Source organism: Chinchilla lanigera, unplaced genomic scaffold (assembly GCF_000276665.1).
Source record: "Chinchilla lanigera isolate Chin_1 unplaced genomic scaffold, ChiLan1.0 scaffold00070, whole genome shotgun sequence".
Lineage (NCBI taxonomy): Eukaryota > Metazoa > Chordata > Mammalia > Rodentia > Chinchillidae > Chinchilla > Chinchilla lanigera.
The window spans coordinates 6,155,542-6,181,985 of NW_004955471.1; the positions used below are offsets into that span (position 1 = coordinate 6,155,542).

A 26,444-nucleotide genomic window follows, 5' to 3' on the forward strand; every position below is an offset into this window, starting at 1 on the left:
ATTCATGACCTTGCACTTGCCAGGCAGGCACTGTGCCACTGAGCTATATCCCCGGCCCCTGGAAATTATATATTTCATAGTATATTTGAGTTGAAGCTGAATACTTTTATGAATTTTTGTGTATGGGCACAACTACAAAGATGATTTACAAAAGATAGTAGTAAAGAATTACTCATGCTAAATATATTTTGAAAATCAAGTATAAGAAGTATTGTACTTCCAATAATGTTTTTTGCTTTTGAATATTGTCTATTTTTTATAAAAAATATTTTCTAAATCCTTTCCTCCCCAGGATTGATATTCTATTTTTTTTGTTTTGTTTTATTTTTTCATGTACCGGGAATCGAACTCACGACCTCGCACTTGCCAGGCAGGTGCTGTGCCACTGAGCTAAATCCCCAGCCCCATATTTCCTCCCCGGTATAAATGAATACCAGAAAATGCATCTTCAAAATGAGGAAATTCTTTTTGCTAACAAAATAAATGTAGTATCTATTTTAACAATTATAATCTTTTAAAAATATTAGCCATAAATTGAGAGGAAGTTGGGGGGCAAAAATTATACTTCCCCATTTTTATTTTATGAATCCTGTGGACATCCAGTCTGTTATCTTTTCTTCCCCAGACTCTTTAAAATTGCCATTTTTTCCCCCTGAACTTGAAATTCTAACTTTAGTCAGTCTGTTAATACTGGAATAATTTGTTTGGAAAAAAATCACTTACAAACACCTAGTAAATGGCTAAAATTTGGATTTGCTTTTTGAATTCAGGATGTACACAAAAATGTTCGATGTTAAGAAGACCTTATGGTTGAACTCTTTGATCTTTCTGATGCCTGTTTCTGTCCTAGGTGGCTCACCCCTTGATTCGCCATCAGCTTGTCAATTATATCTACAATGGATTCTTGGTCCCGGTCTTGGCCCCTGCTCTTCATAAGGTCAGCGGTTGGCTCATGCGTTGGTTTGTTTATAGTACCACTGATGGAAACGAGGAAGATGACCAGCTTGCTGGGGGCTTTACCCTTATTTTTTTCTCATTCCATCCCTGCTTCTTAAGAGTATCAAGCATGGCTTACAAGTAGCCATAGGTTAAGTCCAGTGGGTTCCTTTTTGTGTCGCAGAATGCTGCCCAGTGAACACTGAGCAAGGCAGTCACGCCAGAGGAGTATTGGCGGTGGGTCTGACTCTTGTGCCTACCTCACGCGGTGCACAGTGGCTACAGGGAGCTCTCTGTTCCGCCGTATGCTGAGGCCACGTCTGTCACCAAGACTACAGGGTCTGCTGTGGGCATGGAGGGCAGTGGGAGCGCAAGTGCCACGGATTTGCCATCTCCTTAATGGAACATGATTTTCTATTATAACAATTTTGTCACAGCAAAAATTAAAATGAAGCCAAGTTAAAGTCCCATCAAAGGTTGGCTGTCTCATTAGCGCCACTCTGAATTCCGTATGGCCCTCATTTTGTGTAATAAATCAGCTGGTATCTTTCACATTGTGAGCTGTTACAAGATGCCCATGAACCTAGACTTCTAATTTTAAGGAGTTTTTTTCTGGGCTGAGTGAGCAGGCTTGTACGGTATTGAGCTCAGAGGATTTTTGTAACATTTTTGGAACTGTCGCTTCTGGGAAGGAGAGAAGCAAGGAGCAGCTTACATGTTGTAATGCCCTCCTTCATCTACTGCAGTTGCATTTTATGCACTCCCGTGTTCTGGAATCCGAGAATACTTAATTGTAGCCCTCAGAGGAACGGCTGCACCTGCTGATGGGGTTTCTGGTTTACAGCAGCAGGTCTTGATGGAGGATGTTTCCCTTTTACTGCTCAGAGCCTTTTGAACACACTGGCTGTGTTTTTCTGAAACAAACAGGGTGCTTGGACTGACTAGACTTGCAGCTTCCAGAGGTAGTCTTGGGTATGGTTTAAACATCAAGACACCGAGATTGCCAGGTTACTTTAGTGCTTTATGGGCACAAAGACAGGAAATCTGTGAAATGAGATCTACCCTGGAGAACAGAGGGCATGGTTTTGGCAAATGCAAACCTTACATTTGTTTCTAGGCCATCGTTCTGTTAGTGTTCTGCTGTTTGGGGGGTGGGGTGGCTGTCTTGCTCGCAACGTCTCTCTCGGCCTCTGTGAGGAGGAGCTTTCCTCTCCAGCAGAACACAGCAGTGCTTTTGAAATTCTATGGCAGTAATTAGCTCTGTACTCCAGTGATGGCTAACCTTTCAAGACTGAGTCCCAAACTGCAACCCAGAACTCACTCATTTATCACAAAGTGCCCGTACACCTGAATACTGAGGTTTTAGCTGGGGAAAAAAAAAAAAAAAAAAAACAAAAAAACTTACACAATAAAAGAAACACACAGTAACTTGCAATGGTACAAAGAGCCCACTGTGGCCCTCATGCCATAGGTTGGCCACCACTGATACTCTTCGTTGGTTCTGACCCGGCTTCTCACTGACCTGTTGACGTAAAATAACTTCACTGACATCAAATAATTATTACAGTTGTTATAGTTAGCATATTTTAATGTTACAAATGTGAATGACAGTCCACTTGTACATGTTAATGGGGTACCGTGTGATGTTTTAATATGTGTGTAATATTGTACAGTGTTTAAATCAGGTTAAGCATATTTATGTTCTGAAGCATTTAATGTTTTTTTATGGTAAAATCTTTCAAAATCCTCTCGTCCAGCTTTTGAAACGTAGGTACGTCATTGTTTTCTGCAGTCACCCTACCATACAGTAGCACACAGAGCATCTTGCTCCTCTCTAATTAGGACAGAGTGCAGTGACAGCTCTGTGTCCATAACGGAGGACTGAATCCATCGAATCCAGAGTGCTGTTCTGGGGATTCGGCTGGTCGCACTGTGTGCCTCCCTCAGAGTGCTTACCTCCAGTCGTATCTCGTGGTTAAATGCGCTTGCTTAACCTCTGTCCCCTGTGGAAAGAACACTTCTCATGGCAGGGCTGCCCTGTGTTTGGTGCACTGGGGTTTCTCCAGCATGGATTACCACTGGAGACCCCTGCGGTGAACTCCATCTCCCGCTAGGTGTTATGGTACACGGTCAGAAAAAAAGAGGAGACAAAATAGCAGTGCAGGAGGGATCTGGGATGGCCAGTTGTTCCCAGGAAACAGAAGGCCATGAGGCAGCCAGAATCTTGGTATTTATTGATCATACTCACGTGGGGGTGGGGGAGTGGCATCTGGATGTGCTGGACAAGTGACTAGACAGGCAAGACTTGTAACAGAGGGAACAAAGCATTCTTGCAGAAGGGATGGGACGGCCAGATTTAGGTTAGGGTTAATGAGTAACCTGCTTTGTAACCAGTTCTGGGAAGGAATTCCTCTGGAATCATGCAGGCCTTAGGGGAGATGTTATCTCATATCTTAGCCCCGTGGTATCATAGCTCATCTGTCTGAGCTCAGCCATAGCCATTGGTGATAAGCAGTACCACTCCGCCATCAGCCCCTGCTCTCATGAAGATGGCACTACACAGCCTTGGCCAGACTCACTAATTACACTGAAAGCCAGTTTAGGGAAGCCACCTCTATACAGCTACCCCTGCTTGCCAGCAAGCTCAGTCACACTTGGGTCTGGGGGACAATGACGTGGCGGTCCCCCACAGAGCACAGTGCAGCAGACTTGGGGTTGAGAAAACAGCATACAAATTCCATGGTTGTTAAAGTGGCAACAGCGTGTTGGCGCTTGGCTCCTCCCCTGAGAGTGGCTTGTAAGGGAGTAATAGCTGACTAACATTTTTAGATGGAGAAATAGATGATTTTATTTTCAGTTATGTACAAATTAAGAGATTTTTAAAACCACGAAGTTAATAAATGCTTTTTTTTTTTTTCAAAAAACATAGTACTGAATATAGAAAATGAAAGGTAAATGTTACTATAGTAGAATTGAATGTGCAACTTCCTAATTAAGATTCTTTAACTTGGTTATCCATTTCAGACAATTTCTCCCAGGGCTTTTCTATTTGGCAATCCGGGAGAACAAGGATTTCCTTCTTTAATTAATTTTTCTCCCTATTCTCCATTTTTTTGTTTGTGTTTTTATCGTTCCAAACTGAAAGGATTGGGAGGCGAGAGCCTTCCCTGTGGCTCAGGTGATGAAGGAGGAGGTGTGTTTGTGAGCGGCAGTGCCAGCACAGAAGGATGGGCAGAAGTGTCCGGAATTGGGTGTTTCTGGAGGAGCCCCCGTAGGAGCTCCTCAGATGTGGGAAGAGATCCCTAGAAGTCTGGGCTGGGGTCTGCTCTGGGGGATATTGTCGATATTTTCATCGGTCAGTCCTCTGCCCTGGACAGATGAGCATGGTTTTCTAAATAAATTTCCTTTGTGCACTGTCTCACTCAGCTCCTAACTCATGCAGAACATTTTGGTTACCCACCACCAGCCTGGGCAGTTTATAGAGATGAATTTGTTCTTTCTGTCTCATAAATAATACAAGTACATTCACACCTAAGAATTTCCTCATGTCACAGTCAATAGCCACGCACCATATTTCCACAGCGTTTCTTAACCAGAGCTGAAGTCAGTACAAAATGCAGTGGGTCAAAAGGGTCAGAAAGTAGAATACTTGCAGAGAGGATTCTGCCTGCTCTCTCGTCCCACTCTGCGTGTATAATACAGCGCTGCCTTGCAGGTTGTTCTGCTGTGTGCTTTCTTCTTCTACCGCAGTGGGGTGGCCCTCCAGGCTTCTGTGTTAATAGAAGGCATATATGATCTTTTAAAAAAGCTCAATAGTTTTCTGTAGTGTGGGCAGACGGGCCCACAATTTCTTACTCACATCTTGAATTTAAAAAAAGCTTTGGGGCTGGGGGTGTGGCTCAGTGGTAGAACATTGTCTAATATGTGTGAGGCTATGGGTTCACTTGCCAGCACCACCACCAAAAAATAGGTTTAACTCAAAACGCTCTGAAAATTGAATGTTTTGGTGTGATTCATTTGGCATATTGCCTTACTGTGCTGAGTTTGTTTAGTGACCAACCCTACTTTAACTATCTTGAGGCTGTTTACTTTGAGCCTCTTGGATGTTATATCAAATATGGTGATACTACTTTTTTAAAACTTTAGAATTCCAAAATATGTGTGGTTTCCAGGGTTTTTGTATAAGGAACTGGAAGCCTACTTTGGACATTTGGAAAAGGATAAATTTTCGGATAGGTTGAAGTCATGTTTTGTAAAAGTCATATTAAATAAAATGTTACTTTGTTAATATAGCAGTGAGAAATGAGACTCAGCCATAGAAATGGATTTCATTTTACACAAAACCGTTCCTTTTTGACTTCAGATTAATGGGACACCCTTTATCCAGTAACAGCTGCTTGTCTTGTGTCTGTCTGTTTAATTTTTCAAACTAAAATTTCAAAGCTGAATATTCACTGGTGTGGTTACATTAGCTTCAGACACCAAGACAGGATTCAGTGTGCAAGGATTCTATTTTGGGAAATGCCAGCATGAGAGAAAATAGGGAGGGAGAGAGGGGGAAGGCTGGGAGAATTGTCAGTCTGCAGTGCCAGTCTGACCCCAAGTGAAGCGGAGAGGGAGAGAAGGTTGCTAAAAGTATCCTAGACTGCTGCGCAGTCCGAGAACGGCCAGCAGAGGAAGCCTCTGTCTCCAGGAATAGACCCGCCTTAGTGCCCCTGCAGGCAATGGCTGGGATCAGCCTGCGGGAAGCACGGCCGTGGAGCAGATGTGGAGAGGATTCCAGCGCAGTGGCAGTGTCCTGGGGCCCCATGCTCCCTGTAATGAGAGATTGCTGGTTTCCATGGTTTTCCTGACTGCAGATGTAAAAAAGATGGAGATACGTACATTAGTTTAAATTATAGACCTCCTTTCTGTTGTACAGAATATTCTGGAGTTCAAATGGACCCCAAACGCAAAGGGTCGTTTTGGTCAGGATTAGCTTGACAAAGGAGCTTATTCTATCAGTCAGCGTGATTATGCTGCAGTCACAAACAGCATCATGATCTTGGGCAGAAATCACAAATGCTGATTTCTTCTTCACACTGCATGGTGGTGAGATGAGTTATTTGTAGACAGTTCTTCTCCCTGTTGTCCTCGCTGAGGGATCCATGTTGATAAAACTTTCACCACCCGGAGCTAATAACCACTCTTGTCACATCAGAATGAAGAGGACATAGGGAATGGCCCACTGGCTCCTGAAGCTTTTGTCTGGAAATGACACGTGTCATTTCTATTCTCATTTAATTTCTGCAAATCCAGTCACCAGGCTTCATCTGACTTTGGGGAGAAGTGTACTTCTACCACTTCATTTTCTCAGAAGAAGGGAAGTCTAGAATATGATTACCACCCCTAGTGACTGTCATTTATATTTTGTCAGTCAAAGCATTAGTATAAAGAGGTGACACTCACATTGGGTGGTGAGGAGGGCTTAGTAAGTAGACTAGTTATGAAAGTGTAGTATTTCAGTGGTTTATTGTGGTAAAATACACTGCTCCCAAACTTAGCGACTTGAAAGAGCCCTTTATTATTAGTATAAGTCATAACTGCCTGGCTCAGGAATGCATAGCAGAGACGGCTCATGTTTGCTCTTTGATGTCTGGGGCCTGGGAGCTTGCGGGTACGTGGATCTCTCTCCCTCTTCCCTTTTCTCTCCACTGGGGTATCTTGGCACTTCAGTGTGGCACCTCAGGTAGTTGGGTGTCCTGTGTTAGCAGAGATCCCAGAACTCCAAGAGAGTGTTCTGGGGGTTGTAAGAGTAGGGGGATAGAAGCTGCCCATCTCCGAAGATGTGGGTCTAGAACCAAGGGCAGTGTCCCTTCTGCTATATGTTACTGTTCATAGTAGCACAGAGCCCACCTGCTTTCAAGGACAGGGAACACCGACCCCACCTTCCGATGGTAAGAGCGCTGAAGAGTTTGTGGCCACATTCTGGGTAGATTTACTGTGGTTATGGTTACCCCATCTAGGTCTGAGTATACATGTGAATGGCTGGAGGGAGCTAGTTGGAAAGGGCCACTTGATCTGAGCCAGGAACTTCCATCGCAGGTCACAGACAGCCTGAGGAACCCCTCAGGAAGGGTGTCGGGGGAGTAAAGAGCCAGGCTTCCCTCCCTGCTCCCATCTCCTGCTGGACTTTGACTGGGTGAGACCAAGTGGAAAGCAGAGGGCAAGGGAACTGTGGAAAGAGTGCTCCACGCAGGTTAGTTGGGGTGCGGAACAGGGAGGATGGAGAGTGACCTAGAGGCACATGGAAGCCACCCAGCACTTGGGCCTGCATCTCAGAGCATTCGTTAGCGGGTGTGTCTGACACCTCTACTTCGTGCTTAGTCCTCAAGTGCATTGCAGGCAAAACCCCTAGAAACACATTTGGAAATCCAACGTTTTAAAGAGTGTATAGTTACTACCTAATTCTGTGTATTGGCCCTTGTCTTCTGTCACCTAAAATCGTAGACATAAGTGTGGTAGGTGGAAATGCTAACAGCATACCAGATGTGAGTATGCAATGAAGAAATATCTAAAGCCCAGGCAGCCATCACCGAGTGAGGCTTATTTTTGCATGAATTCAGGCAGGCACAGTGTGCAGCAGAACACTCTAGACTGTGTGTCAGAGGTCTAGGGTCTAGTTCTTGCTGTTACATTTACTGCTGGGTGACCTTGTGCAAAACTTTTAACCTCTCTGAGTGTCAGTCTCCTCATCTGCACACTGAAGATAGTAATTTTTGTCTTTCTTCCTTAGAGGGTGTGAAGAGTAAACACAAATGCATTCTGAAAAATCGTATCCTGTTAGATGCCAAGGAGTCACCATAGTCATTCTGCCATTGCATATGCATAAATGGTAATACCGTTTGTTCAGAGAGTGTTTAGAGAGTGTGCACCAGGTACACAGCCCTCCTCCAGATCCTGTAGGGTAATGATGGTCACTGGAAAACCTTTTCGTCTGCATGGGTTCAAGCTTAAAGCAAGGGCTAGCAGTCAGTGCTGTGGCAGAGGAAGAAGCCTGGCGGGTGGGGAGGGGTGGGCCAGCGCAGAAGGGTAAGTGGTTAGGGAGGAGCATTGTAGGGAGACAGGAAGGCGAGGAAGTAGGGGAGCTGGCAGGAGAGAGGGTGTTCGCAGGAGCCAAGTTGCAGAACAGCCTGGAGCTCGGTGGTGTGCGGGAGCAGGCATGCTAGTTTTGTTCCTTAGTTGGGGGAACGTTCACGTCCACCGTAAGCAATGCGGCGGGTATGCGGTGGAGAGAAAGTCAGGCAGCAGCCGTGGGCTGCGTTCTGGAAGCTGTGGTGGTGAACAGAAGAAAGGGGAAGGGGATTCAAGAGCAGGGGAGGCTTGTAGGGCGGAGGAGATGGTGAGATAGGGATGGGAGGGCTAAAGATTCACAAGGAAGGGGGCTTATGCCGCTCACCACCATAAAGCTCTTCTAGATCACTTGGGAGAGGTGACTGCGTCTTCCCGATTGCGGCTCCCACCCTTTCCCTCACTAGATCCTCGGCTGCACTTCAGGGTGTTTCACGCAGAACTGTCCCCTGGGGCTTCTGGCTCCCTGAGGCGAGCGGCCCCCTCCCCTTCTGACCGCGCACTTTCTACCCTTACTGCTCCTTTCCGGGCTGTCTGCTGCACCGACTGACCCTGTCCTCTCCTTCCCTCATGAGGACCTGTGCGCCAGGCTCAGGACTCTGCGGAGCTGCCCTGCGGTTGGCGGGGCCCTGAGTGTTCCCCACCCCACCTTGGGCCCCTTTTCTGAAGGCCTCACCTGTGCCCTTCCAACTTGGAACATGAAAGCCAACATCGCCTACTCTGGTCTCCAGGGCCGCATAGCTCAGCTCTGCACTCCCTCTTTTTGCGCAGCCTAGCAAAGACTGACCAGACCGTCTGTGGGACCGGCCGATAGATAGCCCTTTCGATGGTCTGAAGTGATCTCCAGCTGTCCTTGTGAAGGATGTTTGGAGCACGCTCTGTAAGAGGAAGGGGTACTTCCAGGGCGTATTTTATTTCGTAGCTATTAGGAAGTATCAGTATTTAATCCAAAAAATTCACATTACCTGACGCTCACGGGTTTCGCTTGTGCACATGACTGAGCGCTGTATGATACGCTTCTGCCACTTACTAGAATAGTATACGTATGACATGTACCCAGTACGGTTTCTGTTTCCACTCTAAAAAAATGAATGATGTCATTTTTCTACTTACTGGGCTCAGAAGCCTTGATTATTTTACTCTCCGTTAATACAGTTCCTGTCTGTCTTCGTTATTTGTATTTTTATTCTTCTAACAGTGTCACTTTAGGTGTTCATCCCCACCCTTCTTGAACAGGGTTTCAGTGTGGCAGCTTCTCTCGGAATGTCTCTCACACCACTGCCAGCTTCAGTGTTCTGAGTACGGCTTTAAGTACCTCACCCTCGCTCTACAACCTTAGGGGCTGCACCCGCTACAGTTTCCTTCGGCCACACTACATGCCTTCGGCATGCCGCCTCATTCTCAGTTCAAGGGCTGACCTGCACGCCGTCTGTTTCCTTTGCTTGGAGTGTTCCTTCCCTTCAGTCCCTGTGGTCAGGTCTTACTTTCTTCAAGGACACCCTAACTCACAGCCTCCTGCTGCTGTCCCTGACTTTGGAGACTCTAGGCCTGTTGGTGTTTGTAGAGTTTGTAGCTCTGTGTGCCTTGGGAGCACACGTGCCTGACTCGCATCACACGGACCTTGTATTATTGGCTCCTGAAGCTCTCAAAAGGGCCAAGACTTTTTCAGTGAACTCCTGGGAGATGTTTTGAGTGAATGAGGGAAATGTGGTGACATTTGTTGGGCAGCATGTGAACTTCTATCTCAAACGGTTTATAGTTTCAGCATTAAATCGTGTAGTCATACCTTTGCAAAGATGAGTTTTTGGTGGATGCTGTACTTAAAAGTAAGCCTGACATAAAAATTAATATAGAATAGGAAGTGAGGTTCTGGTTGCTGAGGTTGAGTACCTAACAGCTTGTTTGGACTTAGCTACATATTAACTTGTTTGGACCTAAATACTTAAGCAATAGAGTGGCTGGTTGGATTTTTTTTTTTGGACTTAGGGAATGCTCTAAAAAAATTGCTGATACAGTGCAGATGCTGTGGACTGAGAAGGTTTAGAGCCTCTGGCCTATGTTGTGTGCTTTGTATGGCTCAGCATTTGGCAAACTGTGCTCTGCGGACCAAATCTGGCCTTTGACCTGTTTTGTGTCTCCCAAGAGTGAAGAATGATTTTTCTCCTGTCAGTGGATGAATGGATAAACGAGAGATGATATATATACACAGTGGAATGTGTATAAACAAAACTAGGAAAGGAAGGAAATTCTGACAGATAATGCGACACAGATGAACCTTAAGGACATTGTGTTAAATAAGATGGCCAGTCATAGAAGAACAAATACTATATGTTTCTACTTATGTAAGGAATTTAGAGTCATTAAATTCATAGACAAAAAAGTAGAAAAACATTATCCAGGAACAGGGGAAGGCAGAATTACTGTTTATCAGTGTCTCAGTTACGTTCTTGTTGTTGAAAGACAATGCCTGATACCCACAATTTAAGGAAATGTTTATTTAGCTAACAGTTTGTAGAGGTTTCAGTCCATAGTTAACTGGCTCCAAGGGAGGGTGACATGGCAGAGGAGAAATGCTCATGGCATGGCAGCAGAAGCAGAGAGAGAGATGAAAGGCAGAGGGAAATAGACAGACCCTTCCAGGCCACGCCCCAGGTGACCCATGCCATCCATCCAGGCTTCACCTCCCAGCATCACATTCAGCTGTAAGCCCATCAGTGGTTGACACTGGGGAATATCACATCCCCGAGATCCAGCCATCTCCCGAAAGCCCCACTTGTGTGAGCATGTGGCTTTGGTGGGGGGCATCTAGATAGCTGTAACAAGTGGGTAGAGTTTCAGTTCTGAAAGAGGAAAAAAGTTCTGGAGATTGGTTGTACAGCAGTGTGAATGTACACCTGTACCACCACTGAGCAGTGTACTTAAAAATGATTAGAATGATAAATTTTATGTGTACTTTATCTTAATTTTTTTAAGGACATTTTTCAAAGATTAAAAAATAAAATCAATATACCAAAGAGACTATAGCTCCCAAAGCCCAAAATAATTTCTCTGGATTTTGTAGAACAAGTTTATCAGCTCCTGCTCTAGGGGGATAGCATGGTGTCCTGTACATTCACTGGTAGCCAGTGAATGTTTGACATTGATAATGGTGGAAGTCCCTAGATAGATAGAGGTGGCTTAGTAAAAGAATTAGTCAGTACTTTCTTTTTGCACGCAGTGACGAGGCTGCGGAGCAGATGAAAAATCAGTGAGTAAGGCCGACGAGCTGTCACTCACCTGGGAGACCAACCCCATCTGTTGTGAGGGGTCCTGGGCTGGCAGGCGGCCCAGAGCCCTGGCAGTAGCAGCTGATGGTGACTTCAGCGCTTGTCCTGGCTGAGAGAATGAGAACTGGCAGTGTGTTTGGATAGGAAAGGGTTGGCCAAGCCGGGCCCTGGGCTCAGTTATAGCACTTTGAACTAGTGTGGTCTTCTATTTTCCAGCTTGTTTTGACCTCCTTGTTTAGAGGGTGTTGGGGAATAAAGGTAGAAGTTAGGGACTCTGTCTGGTACCTGGCAGCAGAGCCCTAAGGGGAATATGCTGAAGTAAGGACTGGGCAGAAGGGAGTATAATTGCACACCATCCTTTTCTGCGGGCTGCTTGTAGGTATTAACAGTGAAAACGGTGGCTGCAGTTTTGGTTTTTGCAAAGAGCAGCTGACCGTGTATCATTTGCAGATTAGTCCATACAAGTGCGCGTGGAAAAACAGAAGCAAAACACCTAGCAGAAAACCCGGTTTTTCCACCATCTCCTGTGTGCTGAATCAGTGCTTGAACGGTATCTCCTGGTAGAGTAATTTCAGATTTTTCCTTAGAGTCGTGTGTTGGGTGGGGATAAGCCACTGTGGAGTGCATTTGCTTTACAGTCTTGCCTTCCGAACACACACATACATATTCATGATCTTTTCCCTGAAAGCTCCATAATTCATGGCTTATTGACTTAAATTGATGGATGGAAGGTTTTGGAGACACGAAGAAAATATGGGAAGTTTGAGAGGCTGGGGGCAGCCACACAGTTGCCCACTGCTGTTAGAGTGCGTGGGGTGGGGTGGGGTGGACTTCCCTTAGGTCCCAACTGGACTCCCACTGGCAAGGCAGGTTTTAGACTTTTATGTCCAGTGAGAGTTGTGAATGAAGATTTTAAGAGCAATTAAGTACTGTGATTGTTATCACCGTTGTAAAATATTAATGGCCTACACTTGGGTGCTGAGTGTGCCGCAGGAAGGCACGGGTCCCTTGTGTCACAGTGAGGAGTGAGTGGAACTGCCGCTCCCCAGCTGTTGTGCAGCTCCCCCTCTCAGGAGTCCCCAGACTGGGACATGGTGGAGGGAGACAGGAAGCGATGGGGCGGGGTGAGGCCTGGCTTCCTTCTTTCTCTTCTGGCTGACTTGTGTGCGTATTTCTGGATGCCTAGCGTGTGTGTGTTCCTTGTCCCTCGGCTGTCATCTGTGCCACTCTCTGATGCAAAGTATCTTGATGTTTTAGGGCTAGTTCTGTGGCATTTCTTATTCCACATGCTGAATTTGTAATCCTAATGCCTGAAATTTATGACCAAATCATTGTTTTCAATAGAAAACTGAGAGAGAGACGACATCAGAGCATAGGATTAGGATGGCATCTTGCACCTCCCCCCTATTTGGTGGTTCTCTTCGCTATGTTTTATAGTCTTTTTAAGCTCTGTGGTGGACTAATGCAAAGATATGGTGGGATATTTTTCCTTGTCTCTACACTTTATGTTTTTGCCTATGCATTTTGATGATTTGCTTTTTAAAGCTCATTTTCTCCTTATTGATCCATGAGTTTTAGTCACCAAAGACCTGTAACTGTTGTCTTTGTTTTGAGAGCTACTTCTCTTCCCGTAATAGTAGTGAGCTGTATTTGTTCACATGGAGCTCTGTCTGTTTCCTTGTTTTACTATGCTTAGAGTGAACCAGGTACTTAAGACTCCATCGTCCACTGCCCTGCAGAGGTACCGGCTTGTGTGCCCACACAGACCCCTACCCCACTGGTCTGCAGTAACGTGAGGGCAGTCTCAGTGACGTCTGGAGAGATGAGCTCATCCTTACGAGAAGTGGCTGCTGTCACCTGCAGTGGCACAGGAGGCTTCACCGGCCCTGGGATGGCAGGTATCCTCCTCCAGGGCCACCTAGCAGTTGGGGAAGCTGTGCTCAGTGGTGAAGCTTGAGGCACCCGGCGCTACCTCTGCTCGCATCGTGTGGTCTTCATCCTTTGCTGGAGATTCAGTTGTGACTGCAGGGCCGTGATTAAGGGGCTTGGCTCGGTCGTGTGGGAGTGTGGGTCCAAACAGTGTTCTGTCCCCTGTGTTACTGCGGGTGCAGAGTGGCCAGATGTAAGGAGCACGGTGGTCAGTCAGTAATTGCAGTTGAACGAGGTAATTAAAAGGCCCAGTCCTGTTGTGGGCTCACGGCTATGTACGTGGAGCAGCAGCCTCACTCACTGTGAAACCTGGACTGAAAAGGTCATATTAAGCAGGCCAGCTCTGGGCCAAATAATTAATAACTGCTGCGTCTGGTGAGAGCCAGCAGTAGCATAGACCTGAAAGGTTTTTAGCAAGAAGTGTAAGAGGCTTTGTTCCAGAAATATTTCATTTATTAATTGAAAATGGAAAGTACCTATCATTTAATATATTCATTTTGTGTACTGTATACAATTAATACAGTTTTGAGAAACAGTCTAGCTTAGCTTCAGAAATGGGCTCCAAAATGAATTTTGAGGTTAGGAAGATCTTGCTTTGAGGTGTGTGCTTCTTTGCTACTTTAATTAGCAATATGACTGTAACAAGTTCATTATGTATGTATTTTATCTATAGATAATGATACTGACCTCATTGGGCTCTCATGAAGAATAAATAATATATTAAAGTGCTATCATTGTTGCAGGCATTTAGTACTTGTTACAGTTTGTGTCTAGATGTTCCTTTAAAGCGTTGTGCGGTCATAGGTGTGGCTTTTCCGAGGTGGCTGGGTCTACAGTACGTGATGCTGGGATCAAGGGTGTGTAATTATTAAACTCGTCTGCTGATTGGTCTGGCACAGTTCTGGGTGTGCGTAATGGGAAAGCCCTCTCTGGGTTTGAATGCTTACGGTGGGTAGCCTGGATGGAACATAAGGGACAGAAAGAGGGCTGCTTTGCTGCTTGCTGCTGCTTTGCTGCTTTGCTGCTTTGCTGCCTCGTGCCTGCCATGAACTGTTTCTCCTCTGTGATGCCCCTCTGCTGTGCCATTCTGCCTTGGAGCCAGCCAGATATGAACTGAAACCTCTACAGACTGTAAAATACAGCAGACCTTTCCTCCTTGAACTTTGGGTGCTGAGTATTTTGTCTCAGCAAGTTTAGTATAAGACAGTACTAAACACAGAATTATTCATTAACCGGCTGAATCTCTAAAATGAGACATTCTTTATGTGACATTGTATGTTACTAGCCAGTCAGTCTTACACTATTTCCAGTCCCAGTAATAGTATTTTGATTTTAGATAATATGCCTCTTGTTCCTCATATTATTTCATAAACTGCAAAACTTTGGATTTTCTCTTTCCTTATTTTTCTCAGAATGTGATATTTAATTACTTTCAGAGTTACTGTCCTATTTATTCTAATTCTCAGTAGTGAAATATGCAAAGATCTTTGCCTTAGACTTTTTAAATTAATTTTGTGATAAATAGTAATTACATCTGTTCTGGGGAATTGGCACATAAATATCACATTTTGATCATTTTCCATCTCTTTCTTCCCCTCTTCCCTCTTCCTCTGATCCCCTTACCTATCTCCAAAAAATTTGACTTCTTGTTCCTATCATTCTCCTTTACTCTTTAATTTATTTATATTTTGCGTTTCTTCTTGACATCAAAGGACAGATAGTAGTACAATCACATTTGGGGACTTGAATGTCCCACTCTAACACACAGACAAGACAACCAGACAGAAAGTCAACAAAGAAATACCAGAGTTGAGCCACACCACTGAACAAATGGGTTTATCTCTCTGTGGAGTGTTTCACTGAACAATAGCTGAATTCGCACTTTTCTCAGTAGCCCACTGAACTTTCCCTAAAATAGACCATATTTTAAACATGGCCATAAACCATGTTTAAATAAATACAAAAGAATAGAAATAATCTCTTGCATCTTGTCAGATGATAATGGAATGAAGCTAGAAGTCAACAATGAAAGAAAGTATAGAAGCTACACAGAAACCTAAGAGATTAAATATGTTCTTGACTAATCAGTGGGTCACAGAAAAACTAGGGAAGAAATTAAAAAAGCACTAGGATCAAATGACTAGGTAGTACAACGTATCAGATCTTTGAGCTTCTTAAACATAAACTCACAAGTTCCAGAGTCTGATCTCACTCAGGTCAAGGCCCAGGCATTTGCACTTTAGCCAGCACCCAGTTCTCCAAGGACGGTGCTTGGAGGAACACTGACTTGTGCTCTTCTGCTGGCATTTCGCAGTGGACGCTCTTTCCCTGGATTAGGGCCCAGAAGACATGGGTTCTACTTGTGTGTGTTGTCTCCATATGTCCCAATGCGGGTAGGGATCCGGTTTTGTCATCTGTGGTAATCACTACCCTTTTAGCCTCCTCTGACTGTGGTGACCATCAAACAAGAAGACAGAGGAAAATGCCTTAGGAAATAAGACGGTATTAAAATGGGGATATGGTCTGCCTTGGCTCCCTTTAGAGCTGCTACATCCGTCAAAGCAGGGAACAGGTCGAGGTGTTCTGTGTAATTTCATGATGCAGTAATGGAAGTATTTGAAGGTGAGCGAGGAAAGACAGTTGTTGGGTCCCTGGGTACTGGGTGCAGGAAGGTGTGTCTACCCCTATATGAGAGTGCTCTTAGGCTGAGGGAAGAACTTTCCATTGCTCAGGATGCCGCACATGTTCCGCTGTGCACGACTGTGACGCCAGCTGTGCTGTCCTATGGGGTGTGAGAAAGACATGTGGACAGTGATATTAGTACCCTAAGAACTTGCCTTTCAAATGCAAATGTTGTCAGCGTGGGGATGGCTGTACTGGCCATGCACTGATGTGGCGTGTATCACAGAATATTAGAAGGTGTCACCATTCCACCACTGACCCAGTGCCGCCAGGTTGCTGTGGTGCTGGGGGCAGAAGGGGCAAAGTGAGCTCCTTGAAATTTGACATTCTGCCATAAAAAAGGGTTGGAAGGGACTTGGTAGAACCCAACCATTTATGTGTTTTCTGATGCTATTTCTATCCCCCCACCCCCGCCCTCCCCACAAAGCCTCCTATCTCTGGCTGTCCTGACTGTCTGTTGTACTGAGTGTGAACGAGCCTGCTAATTACTGGCCTGTGACAATGTCTTCCAATTATGTTACCCAACCTTTTCTCATTCTGGAGCATCTGAACCTTTTACCTCCTTCTGAAACTCGTCCCGGTCAGTCCAGTTCTCTAGACCTTGGCATCAATGAAGTGACACATAAAGGTTGTGATCCTTATATCTTACCTTTCTCACACCTTGCAAGTAGGGACTTTGCATGTGTGTGTTTATTCATACATCCATTGAAAAAATTTCATAGCAGCATATCTAGGATTTTTCATGTGTATAATAGATGTTATGATGTCTCTTAAATAAAATAATATGTGAGCAAAGATTGTGTGTGTGTGTAGTAAATGTGAGGACGTGAGAGGAGAAATCTAAGGAGAGGTGAAATAGTTTAGAGATCTGGATCAGGCTGATGAACTGATGTTTGGCTAGTGACTGGCTCTCTGGGTGACATGGAGTGGGAAAAAAGTGAGGTGGTTGAGGGAAGGGTGTTTAAGATTGGCTACAGATGGCTGTTGCTGAAAGTGAGACAACCTTTAATTGTTGTATAGGTCCAAAAGGGAGATAGCTTTGAGAAGGTATTGCTGGAAAACATATAAAGAAAGATAGAGGTATATTGTACAAAGAAACAGAAAGCAAGCAGAATTATTACTAAAGAATCAGTGATGGCTCCACGAATCATGTTGGAAATGTGCTCTCTAGAGGTACAAATAAAAAACTATATAAATTTGTTAAACTTTGCTGTTTTTGCTTTCAATTGCCTATGAAATATCAAGTTAAAAATAATTGGCAATATGTCATTTTCATGGTTGTTTATCAAGACCTTAAACTATCTGAATGAGCCCAGGTGGTGTTTATATTTATGTCAAATACTTTAGTACATGTACAGATTTGAGCATTCCTAATCTGAAAATCCAAAATACTCACGAAATTGGAAACTACATTTCAGATAAGGGAAACTCAATATGTAGTAGATGTAACTGTCCGGTTTCTTTCTGTGAAGACAGTGTTTTGCTTGTGAGAACTTGGGAGGTTAGGGCTCTGAAATCCATTGATTTCAGTCGGTAAAGGGCTGTGTGGAGCAAAGGTGGGGGGCTCCCTTGTTCCTTATGCCTGGCACAGAGTTGGCTCTGTGCTCGTCACCCAGTAGGGACGGACCCTGTGGGCTTATTTAATAACATCGCAATTTTAGGAAATTTCACAGCTGGTACGGGTTTCATGAAAACTACCCATTTATTTTGCCAGATCTAAATGTGGAAATTAAATTGGAGACAGGAGCATAGAATGTTATATAGACTTGTAGAGTTCTAGTACTAGACGTAATTCTACAGATTATTTCATCCTAGTTTCTTATAGAGGCTTTGAGGACCAGAGAGGTTCAGTGATTTGCTCCTGCCCAACCGTGAGCCAAATCTGGATATGAGGGTCTCTTTCCAGTAACCCCTTGAAGAAAATCCTAGGTCCATGATTCCTTCCATAACCCAAGTTTAACTCCTGATCTTCCAAAACAGGCTTTAGGGAAAAAATCCTCCTGCTCTTATTAATTGCAAGACAGAGGATTTCTTAAAGAGCAAGTGCTCGTCCTCTCTAGGCTCCTGCACAACGCAGGGGGCCACTCGGGGGCACTGACATTCATTTTTGGTGTCCTTTACGCCTGCCAGGAATGCTTGGAAAGGGGAGCTTGCACCATCTAGTGGATCTAAGAAGAGGCTCTCAGATTTAATTTGTTGGTGGCCCTCCTTTCAAAAGAAGAAAGGAACAATATTTTTATTGTTATGCAGATTCTCCTGTGGAGAATCGCCAGCCTAGAGAGAAGGGGGAGTCACTTTGTAATTTATAGTGCTAAAATCATGGTACACTGTTGACCATGCTTTTTCTGCTTCTCGGTGGAGGGAAAAGGTGAGGCGGAATACACAGAAATCTTGGGTTTTCAGCCAGTGGTTGGTGCTTGGGTTCTTTGAGTCATTAATTCAAAACATTAGCTGTTCTGTAATGGGCTTTCCCATCAGACTTGGGAATTAGTCAAATCCTATTATTCCCTGGAATTTCTCTGTTGCTAACTCATTTGGACAATTAACTTACTGTAGAATGTGCAGTACTCTACTGATCTGCCTTATGAGCTGAAACACCCACTTATCTCCTGCTCCTATGTTGTCTTTGAAAGGAGTGTATTTGGCCATCTTTATACTCACAAAGTACTACTCAGCAAAAACCAGGCCTCTGAAACACTTCTGTAACCTTTCAGCGGAAGTATTTTACAAGGCAGCCTAGTACACGTGTAGTGTAGGTGTCCTTCGTTACCATAATGACCAGGAGGCTTTATAATGGTGGTTCACGTGGTGGTACATGTTGGGATCAATATGGGATGCCCAACCCTGTCCCTGGGAATTCTGATTCACTGCATCAGGATGAGGGCACGAGCATGGGTGTTTTTAAATAGCTCCTCAGGCAATTCTAGCATGCCACCAGGGTGGAGAACCACTGCTGTTTGATATCCTTAAGATGCCAGGGCACCAGGATGCCAAGAAATTATTAGAATTCTTCTCTTGACAGCTTCTCTTCAAAATAGTCTAAAGAACATAAAATTTGGTATCAGGTAGACCTGAGTTTGAATTTGGTCAGTCCCACTAACCTATTACTTTTAGGGCCAAGTCTTAACTACCTGGAAGGGCCAAGCTGAACTACCTCAGAAAATATATGTGAAGCACCGAATACAATGGTTGGCTCAGAGCCACGACTTGGTAAGTGGCAGCTATTTTTAGAACTACCATTAGTAGGAGTAAATAATGGTAATAAACAATAGAGTGATTTCCTCCCTTTCTTTGGAGATGGTAGCTCCCTGGTCTGTGTATTGTTTTTCTGGTTTGGGTAGCAAGGAAATATTGATTGAGGCTCAGCTGGAACAGGTGTACTCAATCTTCGCCCTCATATAATATGTTATTATTTAGAGTCTCATCACATATTCATCCCGTAAAATATAGTTACTCCCTACAAGAATTAATTTTACTGATACTCATATACATCCTGCTGTTTTAACTCAGAAGGGATAGAATGGAAAGCTTTATATAAACAGTATGGAAGAAGGATTTTGGGAAAGGGGAAGGTAAGATTCCTTTTGATGCCTGTGCTGTACGTCATAGCTGTTGCTGTGGGGTGATTGGGCTTTGGATCCACCAAAGGATGGACCGTTAGGAAGCTGAGAAGAGGAGAGGCTAGGTGGATGAGTATCTTGGTTACTTGTCTCTTATTGCTGAGACAAAACACCCGACGCCCAAAATTAAGGGAGGAAAGGTTCACTGAGCTCACAGTTTGTGGAGGTTTCAGTCTGTAATCAGCTGGCTCCAGAGCAGGGTGGCATGGTAAGGGGTAACAGTTCATAGCAGCGAAAGACACAAAAGCAACAAGAGCAAAAAGGGAGACAGCAAGCCTCTTTTCCTCCCTTATATTGTGAGCAGGCTCCCCCCAGGGTGGGTGTAGCACTCACACCGTCTCAGTGCCCTCTTCTTTCACAGGATGAGGATATTTACAAAGTGAGGACCCTGGCCTCCTGCTGAGTCATTTAGTTAAGCTTCTAGGCTTCTCAAGCTGACGCAGTGTATCAGCCATCACAGTGATGAAGGGTGGTGAGGGTCACATGCAACAGCCATCAGGTCAGGTTTCTGTACAGGGCTCCCTGTTAGGACTGCCTGTGTGTTGCCTTGAGTTCATCTTGCTCCCTTGTCATTAGCCAGGAGTTGTCTAGAGGACAGTACCATTTCATTAAAGCACTGGGCTTAGGGTATAAAGCATTTATGTGAATAAGTGTAGATTGAGTGCATAGTGGAGGGAGCTGAAATGAAGCAGTATAGTTTAATTGAGGCGCTAAAGACTCTCCTTCCCTCCTGAGTTTAGAATAATTGAGAAATGTGTAAAGTGACTCAGGAGATGATGACCAAAATAGTGCTTTCATTACCAGCAAAACTATTACGAGAATAGGCTTTATCTTTGTGGACAGGATTCCTTAATATTGAACCCCAAAAGTAGAATCACCCAGCCACACCACAGAAGCCGTTTGTGGAGGAGCACGGAAGAATGTGTGCTTCTGCCAGAAGTCTGGCTCCCAGAGAAAAGAGAGAGGAGGGCTAGATGAAAAGTTCACTCTTCAGTCCTTGGGGAAAGTTCCCAAGGGCAGCAGCACAGGGAGCCCCGAAGTGCTTTTCATGTGAGGGGAAATGTGAGGACTGGAGATTTCATTTTACTCTGTGAGATCTGCAACAATCCGATCTCTCTTAGTCCTAGTAAGTTTGGAAGTGGATGTCCACATTGAAAAAACAAGTGGAGGTGGATTAAATGAGAAAGTCTTTGTAACTTGCAGAGGACCATCTGGACTTCTTTACCTGGTGTTGAAAACCTCACCTCAGCTGGCCCTGTCCTGCCCCTAAATCTTCCCTCCCCTCATGTTTCCCGCCTGCAGTCCGGCGTGTTTTAGCATCCTTTGGATGGTCCATTCTTGTTCCTAGGTTCCTGCTGGATTATCCTTCCTGCTTCCTATCTGTGTGTTTGAAATGTATTCATCCGCAAAGTCTCAATAAAAGCTCCATATTGGGCAAAAGCCTCACAGTTGACTGCACTCTGATTTCTCTCATCTCTAAGCTACCATTGAGCTTTCAGGTGGGCCCAGAAGCTTAGCACTTGTATCCTCGGTACACTCTTTCAGCCACCAGCTCTTAGTACCTTGAAGGGCAGGTGCTTCTTGTACTTCTGTATATCCCCAGCTACTTGCATATTTTGTACATGCAAAGTACTGAAAAATACACAATTAGTTAATTAAATGTATCAGAAGTGGTGAGCACCTTCTCACTATATTAGCATGGTGTGTGATGTATTGTTATGCTGGCAGGTCAAATCACCAAGGCAAAGAACTAACGTTAAGTTTTAGGAACATGTTACTGGCAGGAAATCAGAGAATCTCAGAATTTTGGAGCTGAGATGTCATCTAGTTGAACAGTGTTTTACAGCTGAGAATTTTCTGTTCTACGTTTTGGATCTTATTTACTCTTTCAGACCAGTGATGTTGAACATTTTTTCATATATTTATTTGCTGTTTGTATTTCTTTGTCTGAGAAGTGTGTATTCACCTCAGATGCCCATTTTTGGAGTGGGCCTTTATATTTGGGAGGTCTGATATTTCTGAGTTCTTTTTACCTTTATTACTATCTTCTCGATAGTCATCCTTTGTCTGAAGAACAGCTGGCAAACATTTTTACCACTGTTGGGAGCTGAGAGAGGCTGTTGGGTGCTGTTAGCAGCTATAAGGAGCTGTTGGTTCTCTTGAAGGACCTTATCATGCTGGCTTTCCTGACGAACTCTGCTGTTTTCGTCCTTGGAGGAGCTTGGGACCTTGTTGTCGCTGAGAATGGCTTCGGTTCACTTCATGGGAGCGCTGGTCTTCACTTTGAGCATCGCTTCCTGGCTCTGGAGGGGAAGATGGTGCGCTGCTCAGTCTCCTGGAGAAGCTTGTTGCATTGGCTTTTCTGATGGGAACTCGGCTGTCCTGATCACTGGGGGAGCTCGGGACCTCACTGTTGCTGAGGATGGCTGTGGTACCTTCCAGGGGAGCTCTGGTTCTTACTTTGAGCATTGCTTCCTGGCTCCAGTGCACATCCCTCAGCCTGCTAGCACAGATCCTTCATCCTGCTGGCACAGACTTTCTAGCTTCTACCACTGACCCTTGGGACCTTCCCAGTGCAGATCCATGAAAAAGGCCTGCATGAGATATGTCATGAGCTCTAGACCTTCAGTTGGACCTGTGGGAGGCATTGTTATGAGCTCTAGGTCTTCAGCTGGACACCTGCAGGACATTACCATGGGATCTAGGCCCTCAGCTCAATTCTTTGGTCTTTAGTGTGTGGACAGATTTCCTGCACTCTCTTTCTGTATGTCATTCTTTGGGTGACTAGTATAAATAATCTTATAAAATGTGTGTCTCGTATTATATTTTTCCCCTTGCAGAAACTTCAGACTATGACACAAAGCAAGTCATACTTTTAGGGAAAAGATGGTATTGATCTGCATAAGGTTTAGCTATAGATAGCAAAAACTTTTTTAACAGTCCTTTCCTGTTCCATGTGCTACTCCTCTTTACACCTCACTGACCAAAACATATATACCACATCTAGATGCACAGGAAACATTTTTTGTTTTTGTTTTTGAACTATAAAGTCAGAGTTTCTTCAGAAGGAAGAAGGGGAGACATTTAGCAGTGCCTGCCACACTCCTCTTCTTACATGTTAACGAATTTCTATTGATGGGAATCTGGACATTGCTGTTGTTAGAATTATTTGCAGGGCATGGGCGTGGCGGGCCATCACATAGAGTTTGCAGGTTGTCTACTGTGTAAAGGTGCCCTGCTGAGGGTGCCGATGGGAGGGAGATCACATTCCTCTTGCCAGGCTTTGTATACTGGCATGGGGCTTTGTCCACCTACAGACAGGGGAAACCTTTGTCTAACTGGCAGAAGGCATCTTCTGCTCTGACCGGACCATCTGCTGACCAAACTGTGAGGCAGGCGGGGGGCGCTGGGCCCACGGAAACCCTTTACTAATGTGCAGACATGCCCTGTGTGGGCTGGCTTTGGTTCAGAAGCAGTCTCAGGTAGCCTGGAGATGCTTGTACGTATGTGACCCTAGACGTCCTGCTTCCGCCCCTCCGCCTGCTCATCTTGCCTGGTTTTACCACTTCTGAAGTTACAGAGTGGGGACAGGCCACACTCACCGCCTTACGCAGGAGGCTGGCACAGAGTGGATTTTGGGGTCTGTGGCAGTACCGCCGTCTGCTCGTCTCTGACCGTCTGCAGTACCTCGCCTCACTTCTCTCCCAGTGCAGGAGAGGAAGCTGGGTTATAAGTCACGCCTGTGTGTACTTCTGATTTGGAAAGGAAAATTAGATTTCTTCCCTTTTTAAAGAATTCCAACAAGTGTAGGAGGGAGATAATGCTGTAGGAAAGGAGGCAGTTCTTCAGCGTCAGAATTACAAGAGGTAGGGAAGGCCCCGCCCTCCTCACAGAGAACTGCAGAAGTGACTCACACAAAAACCCGTCTTGTCTGAGAGAGCCAGTGGTATGAGCCTCCTTGGAAGCAAGTGTGTGGGGTTCTGGGCTGAAAGTCGGCGTGTGTCTTTTATTCTTTCCCTGCCTGCTCCTGCGAGAACATTAAAACTTTACCAGCATCACATGTCCTGCAAGTTTGTCTTCAAGTAGTCCTAAGAAAACCGAAAACAAGAAAAACAGCAAAGGAGCTTAGCCTGGTTTATTTTACCTTCTTGCTAAAATTTGCCCCACACAGCTTTTTTTAAGGCCCTTCTCTCCTCATTTGCTTGTCTGAATTGTGTTTTGACAGGATGTTCCTCTGTGATTATCCAGTGCCAGGTGATGAACAGGTTTGAGATAACTGAGAAAAATGACCAGAATGACTAGAATTATTAAATTCATTCGGGCAAACACCTGTGTGTTTTCTGTCCTCCCACTGTGTTAAGGTCTTTCTGCCACTCATGGAAAATAAGCCAGAGTGAAAACTGTCTTTCATCATTACAGCGTGCTTTTATAGTGGTCTTGGTAGCTCAGAAAATTGGCCCAAATATAAAATCCCGTCCCTAAACGACGCGTGTAGCTCGGCAGGCAGGTTGCACTGTGGGGTGGAGCGGAGGCCTTAGGTGCCGCCTCTCTGCAGTTTCCTCGCACACTTGGTTCTGAGAAGCTGCTCTTGAGACTCTGGCTCATGAACCGTTTTTCTTCCCCACTGGGTTGAAAGTCAGTCTCATCAGAATTCAATAGGACTCTTATTAATCCGGAATATAAATAAGGGGAAACCCAAGGAAGTGTTTCTTCTTTCCCAGTGGGTCAGTTTGCCTTGCTGCTGTGGTTCAAGACATGGCTTGAGTGAGGCTCTGTATTCTCAATGAGGTGTTGTTCGCTATACACAGAGAGTGTCCTCTGCTCTTCACGTACTGTCAAACTAATCTAACTATGCTGCTTCTGAAGGCATCCCTCTTGTGGGCTATGAAAACCGTGTGTGTGTGTGTGTGTGTGTGTGTGTGTGTGTGTGTGTAACAGTGGAACAGGGCTGCTGATTTCCTTCCTAACACATTTATTGATTACTCTTTGAGTGTCTAATGGTATACCAAATCCTTTGAGAATTCATAGGTCAAATGTAGTTTCTGCAGGAAGCTTGCAACCTTAAAGGATGGATAAATGAATGAAGGAAACTGAGGAAGAGAACTGACTTACCCTAGAAAAGTGGCAGCTGGGGGGTTTAGTAAGAATTCCAGTTGGAAATAGGAAAGAAAGTTGGGTTTGAGGGATAGCACTTCATAAGGTGACGGCAGGGCCAGGCAGAACTGACATTGTAGCATGTAAATCTCCCGAGGAATGCTTTCTTCTGATTCAAAAAACTGCAACCGAGCCTGAGTTTAGAGGATGCTGCGGTGGGTATTTGTGCCTTGTGCCTTGTGCTTCGGTGGCTGACCTCCTTTCTCTCTCAGCTGGTTCCCCAGCGTGCTGGTGATTCTCTGAGCTCACTCACTGTCCTTGCAGTAAGATCTTTTCTGTTTGGGTCCGCCAGAGTTCCTGGAAGATTATATGAACTCAGACTGAAACAGTTGGGTTAGGAGGGTCCTTCAGGATACAGTAGGTGCTGAGTAACTGCTCAATGGAAGTTTGAATGAAAGAGGAAGAATCTTCTGGAACAATTAGTAAACAGGAAAGAGATGAATCTAGTGATTTGTAGGATTCTCCTTAGATCTTCACTTTTGAGCTAAAATACCTCCAGTTTCTTTGTTGTGACCTCAGATCTGTGCTGTGAAATTCTTATGTAATATTTGAGGTAAAGTCATATTTTGGTACTTGTCATTAATGTGTTCCTAAACTTGTGGTTAGTGCCAAAACTGATATGTATTGAACAAGTAATTTCCATAAGATATAATGTAATTAGAAATAATTTGTGAAAGCCTCACTGACCTTTGATGTTTTACTGGGTTAATATTGGCCTTTACTAGACTGATAATAAACCTTTTGGGCTTAGTGACATCACTCTTAACCTTCTTGTGACCCATGACTAGTCCCTAAAATATACAGAAGTATAAAACAGTCATGGCAAGCACGTGGGAGTTGTGCCCTTTTCTCCATATCCTGTGAGGCTGATGCAGGCGCTGAGTGCTGAGGAGGTTTCCTTTTTTTAGTCAAAATGTAGCAAGAGCTGGGTTTGATGAATTCAGAAGCTGATGAGTATTCCTGAGGTATGACTGTACTTCAATAGCTAAATTGTATGGGATGAAATTCAAATGTAATGGATCAAATATTGAATTACATTGATAAATTTCAAGGAAGTTGAAAGGTACAAATTATGTATATATAATATAGAAAACAAAACTTCATAAATAGCCACTTGCTGAATCTTCCAAAGAGAAAGTGGTTTATGAAAGGCAACAGAAAAGCAGTGTTGATGTTATGAGAGCAATGACCTTTTACCTTGGCCAGTCCTACCTGCAGCACAGGCCCCTTGGGCAAGGGGCCGGTTTTGTTTAGCAATGATGGTTTTATTTCTCCTCTCAAATATTCGCTGGTTGGTCCCTTGGGACTAGGACAAAGTTTAGTTAGGCTAACATTGGTAAATACAGAAGAAGTGTTGCGTGGAGTTCCAGTGACCCTTAAAACTCCAGCCTGTCCTAGCGCACACTCTGTGGGGCTCTCTTAGTTGTCCCTGTGACTGCCTCCATGTCTACCGATTCTACAAAGGGCTTGGGAGGGCCTAGAAAGAGGGTGGAAATGGAAGGGCTCCTTTTCAGTAAGGGCCATCGTACTTTACTCTCCCTCTTCCAAAATATGTTCAGGTAGCAGATTTTGTTCTTTGACCACCAGCACTCCCACCTGCTACCTGGTCTTTCTTTGTCCCTGACTAGCTTATTTTAAACTGATGCTCCAAATCGGAAAATAAGCCCCCCGCGCCTTGCGCCCAGGCAGCGAGTTCTCCGGGAGCTGCAGCGCTCCTGGGTCCGAGAGTGGGCCGGACTCATACCAC

At 44.7% G+C, this 26,444-nt stretch overlaps 1 protein-coding gene across 5 annotated transcripts in view; it reads left to right on the forward strand.

Annotated features, from left to right (window-relative positions):
* Fam160a1 (family with sequence similarity 160, member A1) overlaps positions 1 to 26,444 on the forward strand; it is a 244,571-nt gene that overhangs the window by 170,392 nt on the left and 47,735 nt on the right. For all 5 annotated transcript variants that reach the window (XM_013522889.1, XM_013522892.1, XM_013522890.1 and 2 more), the window contains one exon: positions 851 to 937. In XM_013522889.1, coding sequence (XP_013378343.1) covers positions 851 to 937 — 87 coding nt within the window. The remainder of the gene's footprint in view (positions 1 to 850; positions 938 to 26,444) is intronic.